Source organism: Hyposmocoma kahamanoa, unplaced genomic scaffold (genome assembly GCF_003589595.1).
Source record: "Hyposmocoma kahamanoa isolate Upper Pololo Valley unplaced genomic scaffold, ASM358959v1 66, whole genome shotgun sequence".
NCBI classification, from domain to species: domain Eukaryota; kingdom Metazoa; phylum Arthropoda; class Insecta; order Lepidoptera; family Cosmopterigidae; genus Hyposmocoma; species Hyposmocoma kahamanoa.
In genome coordinates, this window is record NW_020653854.1 from 409058 (window position 1) to 415104 (window position 6047).

General features: G+C 46.1%; 1 protein-coding gene across 1 annotated transcript in view; it reads left to right on the forward strand.

The window, feature by feature from the left end:
• LOC113231819 (protein timeless homolog) overlaps positions 1–3659 on the forward strand; it is a 13120-nt gene extending 9461 nt beyond the window's left edge. Inside the window, exons 13-16 of the mRNA XM_026466353.1 lie at positions 802–1226; positions 1403–1599; positions 1992–2181; positions 3482–3659. Coding sequence (XP_026322138.1) covers positions 802–1226; positions 1403–1599; positions 1992–2181; positions 3482–3567 — 898 coding nt within the window. The 3' untranslated portion in view covers positions 3568–3659. The remainder of the gene's footprint in view (positions 1–801; positions 1227–1402; positions 1600–1991; positions 2182–3481) is intronic.
• Positions 3660–6047: the final 2388 nt, after the last annotated feature.

A 6047-nucleotide genomic window follows, 5' to 3' on the forward strand; every position in this document is an offset into this window, starting at 1 on the left:
ATTAAATTGGTATTCAATTTATATTTTATGAAAGCTTGCTTTTCTGAGAATGAATAGATATCATTCTTAATATAGTTGCTCAAAACATGGTATTTTTCATACTACAAATCGTGCCGAAAGTTGGATATTTCGCACTAGTGCTTTATACTTTTCCATTTTTGTTTTAATTTACTGTTGTTTCAAATCTTAAACATAGAAGTAAAGTGGTTATATATTTATTTAATATTTATGTGTTTTGTGACGTAAGTCATTCATCATTAAAACTTATACTTACTTACAAACACCTTATTTGTTTAAATTGCAAGTGTTTTATAAAACAACGGATTATATTTAAAAATACCAAAATATTTTCCATAAAGATGGCCGATTGAGTATAAGCAATGACCGGAGGTGAGTATTACGCGAGACCGCTGCACGCCGCGCATCTAAAATATACTGTTTTATTTTACTTTCAATGTAGTTTTTTCGCAAATGTGTTAAAAAACGTCGTCTCGAGTCTTGACCCTCGCCTCTGACTCGAGCCAAGAAGCCTCGAGACTCGTGAATAATGTCTAACTTTCCGCACTTGTATCAAAAATAACTGTAATATTGTTAAGGAGGCTAACCGTATCAAAAAGAGCGGCCTCTCAAAGCCGCCGGCTGGCACTCCGTCCCGCCGCGTCGACGTCGAACTCCGACCGGTACAAAGCGGAGCGGCCGGGAACGTTCTAACGCGATTTGCTCTTAAAGCTTTGCAAAATTGCGTCGGAATTATTTAAAATTGGGTGAATTCCGATTAGTGTAATGCCATCATCGAGTTAGACGCCGCCGGCGCGGCCCGGGCGGACGGGTCCAGCGCCCGGCGGAGGAGGCCGCTCCCCGACGCGAGTGCGATTATCCAAGAGCCTCCGGTCGCGACTCCGAGCTGACTCGTGCGCCTGTTTCGCCGCGGCCCGCAGACGTGGTCGACTGGATCCTCGACAACCTGGTGCAGCGCGGGCGCACGCGGCGCGGCGTGCTGGCCAAGCTGCGGCAGCTGGGGCTGGTCTTCCGCGCGCCCACCAAGCGCTCCGGCGCGGACGGGGCCCGCCGGCGACGGGCTCGCCGCTCGGCGGCAGCGACGAACGCGGAGGAGGAAGCGACGCCGCCCGCCGACCTGCGCGGAGAGGCCGCGCAGAGGCCGCAGAGGCCGCCCCGGCCGGGCGCCGGCGAACTGGCGCGTCTGCTCGCCGGAGCCGTCGCCCGAGGTAGCGGTTTCCATTTGTTTATATATGGAATTTTCTTACAAATAAAATGGCCACCGCCGCAACGAGTCCGACGAGTGCTTGGGCGTCGTTTTTTTAAGTAATATCTTTTATCTTCTTCGACCGAGGAGAACCCTTTCCTCGACCGGAATCGACCGAACAGTAATATTTTTGTACAGGGTTTTCGGAAGCGCTAAGCTGGCTGGCGGAGAGCTTGGAAGAAGTGGCCCTCGACCAGGAAGCGGAAGGGTACGACCCCGCGGCCGAGGGCACCCCCCTGGTGCCCATCTCGCGGGAGGCCGTCGAGGCCACGGCCAGCCCCCTGTTCGCCGAAGTCCTGAGGGGGATCGGCGTCGTGCCTCCCGCAGACGAGCAGGTACTTCCGGCCGCCGCCCCGCCGAGGAGTTTATTCATTTACTTATTGCAAACAATGCCATTACAGACATTACACACGTAATCGCTAAGGACAAACATAACCCCGTCGAGGTGTAGCAAATTAATAGTGCTCTCGAATAATTAACAAGAACAGAACATAAACTAAAGATTGTTAAAATAGACACATTAAATTACGGAGTTGAAGCGGTCACCGCTTCTTTCGCATCGTCTTATCGCCCACGAAGTCTTCTACGCTGTAGGAACATCCGTTTATCAGAAGAGACTTTAATTTAGTTTCGAGTTTGGATTTTGTAGGGAAGTCTGTTATTTTATTAGAAATGAATAGACACGCACAGAGCGGGCTTCCTCGCTAACGACGAAACGCGCCCGCAGGAGGCGTACTGGCGGATACCCAGCAGCCTGCACTTCGAAGCGATCCGCAGCCGACGCGAGATGATTCTGAAAGCCGTGAGCGGGCAGCCGGTCGCCGACGAGTCCGGCGCCGACGCCGACCAGCTGGCCTCGGCCGACCGCAAGCGCAGCCGCGGGGCGGAGCCGGGCGCGCCGGCCGGGCGCACGGACGGTACGTTGTTGGCCGTCGGACACCCTGGATTGCCAGACGAAATTGGGTCGGTGCCCTTTCAGAAAGAAATTCAACTTGAGGACCGATCGTAAAAACTATTCATTAGTTGTGCCGTCTAGTGTTGAGTGATGGAACTCCATATTTGTGTAACTGACTTAAAAATTACAACTCCTATAAACGTCAGCTTTTGTTCCGTGGTTCCGCGTGACGGCCGCTCGAATAGGCACTTCGACACTAAGAATTACGCGGAGCGTCCCGTCTCGGTCTCGATCTATCGAATCTTAAAAAAATATTGGACCGATATCGATACACGTAAAAAAAATTTTTAACAGCACTAGGACTCCCCGTGACAGAGTTAGTCCAGAAAAATACTACCGTGTTACCAATTTCTGCCGCCAAGCGGTAATGTGAATTTTACTGCGTTCCGGTTTGGAAGGGTAAGTTAGCTGGTAAAATTAATAGGCAGACTTGTCAACTTATGTCTCAGAGCGACGGACGCAGTGGCGGTCCTTTACGATTAAAAGCTCCGAGTGGCACTTCAACTGTTATGGATAGGCGTGTCGTTTACCCCCAAGAGCAAGACTTGTCCGTCCCGTCATTTGTGTTATAAAAAAAAATAACCGCAATTTTCTGAAAATATTTTCGGTCGGTAGTCAAGCACTCGTTCAGCTTAAAAAAGCGTTAACACGGAATAAAAATTGATGACGGTAGCTATATGAATGGCGTCACAAATGTAATTTAAAAATTAAAGTAATTGGTATGTTCTATAACACGTATTTAAGTAGAATTTTTGCTGTACATGTTCGGAACTAGTCCGTGGTCCTACATCATGAGACCCGCGACGGTGACTCAACAAAAACTGCGCCCCAAACCTGACAGCCCGGTCACTGTGTGCTCCGTTCTTACTAAAGTCATGTGTGAGATCGCACACCACAACACCACGTCACGTTCTAAAGTCTCATCCACACTACCCGCTGACGTGGTATCTAACACTGTTTTCCAGCCGGGGGTACCGACCATTCCCTACCACGATTAAAACAAGAAAAACGATAGCTTCTCGCACTTTCCGCGAAACTACATGCTTTTCCCTCGCCAGTACACCTTTATCAAAACAAATGTAGTGCGTCCAAGTCATTGGTATATGGCCGCCACAGGAATGCGAACCGTGAACATCTGCTCATCCCCTCATTTGGTATTATAAAAAAAAATGTAAAACTAACTGTATTGCATGTCAACATTGCTCCGCCAGTTGAAGAGCAACGGACGACGTTCACTACAATAGGTACTTTGGTGTGCGTAGACGCAGGCGATAGCGATGACGACGATGTCCTGCCAACGAGAAGAAGCAAGAAGCGACGCGTCGTCATCGACGACGACTCCGACTGAGACGAGGCTGCACCTGCTTGCTTATCTCTTTTATTGCATACTATGATCAAGTTAAGCTTTGCTATCTACATTTATTTCATTAAACTTTTTATCTCTAATTTGCATTTGTTTCACCTAATTTTAGTGCAATATGGAAACAGCTAGAACGGGCCCCGAACCTATTGAGATAACTGGGCAACAACCGACAACATAACCCGATGTTAGTACGCTGTCGGGACACAAAGTAAGCCCACAAACTGAACTGAACTTTGTCTACTGGAGTCTTATTCCGGCTGCACTGTATTCATGCTCATGCATTTTTCATCTCCACTTTTGTAAACAAGAGTATCGGAAAAGTTGCGCTTTAGAAATAGTAATGATCAAGTGAATAAAGCGAATTAGAAAACAGTAGGGTCCACTGTAAGCGAGTGGCGGCGGCCCCGTGCCGCGGGGCCACGCTGGAATTCCAATATCGGGTAATACACTCGCAGCGCGATCACTCGCTGTTCCCAACGCAGTGACGTTTTACATTTACAGATCGTTCAGTTGGAACTTGTATTATTACTCTTTTTAATTCCTAAAAAGTAAACGTGGTTTACAGTCCCATTTATAGGAAAAATGACGACGGTATCTAAAATAATTCAACTTAGTTTTTTTACGTTTTTGGTTCCATGCCGTCGGTTACCTATCGGAAGTCCGAAATGATATTTTCCAGAAATAACGTTTGTCGAGCAAATTTTCGTAACCTCGAAAGTAATTTTGAGAAGAAAATGTTTTTTTCTTTTAAACCTAACCGAACCTAAGCGTGTCTTTTCGATAAACATCCAACATATCCTGAAAGAACAACGGTTTCGTTATATTTTGGTGTAATGAAAATTCGAACAAACGATATCTCGGAAAAAATAAATTCGAGTTTGTGATAGGTGACCCATGCCGTCTATACAAAACAATTGTTTGGCGAACTCCGTTCCCAGCCCGTAAAATATAAAAGTGCCGAGTGTGCGCATGTTAATAAGATCATAAAGGACGGTCGTGTCGTCGTGGCTCTGTCGATATTGCAAATTGTGCAATATTCCCGCGAAGAAATAAGACTTGATCTCGCGCCATCTCCATCCGCTGCCGCGCCGTCGCCGCTGTCGCGAGTCGCGACCCAATCGCAAAGATCCCATTCCATTGTTACTAGTGCGCCAATTGAACGTTCAACGTACCCTTTAAGCTTTGGTATCTATAGCACGGAATACGTATCTACTTTGATTACCGACCTCACTCCTGCAACGATTCGCCGTATTATTATTAGGTACGCTTACAATAAATCTAAATTAACCTCGAGATCGTAGTAAATGAGACATCGGCAAACAAAGCCCTTACGAACAAAATAATGTTATCTACACTTCAATGCCCGTTGAAGTTTCCAATTTTCACCCGCAGTCTGCAAAGTAAATAATCATTACCTCAATGTCCCAGTGGTTAGCACCAACACTTGATGATGAGGTCCTAGTTTCAATTCTTAGAAGGATCAATTGAGCGAACAAGTTTTTCTAAATTGGTTCTGGCCTGCGTGTTCTGGGTAATGACTCCGGAGTTAACTTCGCTACTATAATGCAGATAATTCTCTATTTAGAGACCAGGTGGTTGGTGATTGCCTGGCACATTAGTATTATTATCTCAACTCGACACATTCTTAGTTGACTGCAATCCCTTAAAGAGACTGTTTGATAAATAGCAAAAAATACGTAGAATTGGTTTTAGGGAACTTTAATTTTTGAACAAAATGCGTCGTTACATTGATAGAAAAACAAAAGTGTCGACCTTCCAATTTATTTCCCGTCAAAATGTATTGTGTTTGTGACGACAAACAAATTATATTTTCGTTACGGTTTACATTAAAAAGCTGAAACGCTTCGCACGAGTATAGTTCAAGCGTCACCTTGCATTCCGTACCATTCGTTCTGTTGTTAAAGTCGACTGCGATTGAAACAAGGTGTTCGAAGGATCTACTTATTTCTATTGATTTAAGATACGTCTCTTCAGAAATTAGAGCGTTTTATCATATCCGCTCTTGTCCTCACATTTATGCAAATGTGGTTGTTTTCCTCCGCGCATAAGTCGAGTGAAATATCAGAAAACCCCTCGGGATATTATTACTTAACGTTGTTTGTCGGCGTTGACTTGTTCATTATTTCTAGCACTCCGTCTCTCAGTATAATTGTATGTTCTCAACTTCTCATAATTCTCTATCTGCTTTAAACTGCGGCATTACTAATTAAATACGGTCCCGGCTGTGAGCCCCTCCGTCGCCGCGCGCCGATATAATCTTGCGCTGTCTGCCTTCATACAACTGCTGAAGATTAATTTCGTCGGGCGCACACTAAATCTTTTCACTCAGCATCAGATTAGCACCCCCGGGCCTTCCCCTAAATGTATCGTTGTTTTTCTAACATTATCGCAACATTGTAAACAGCGCCCCGCGCCCCGCGCCGCCCCCACTTCACCCATGCCGG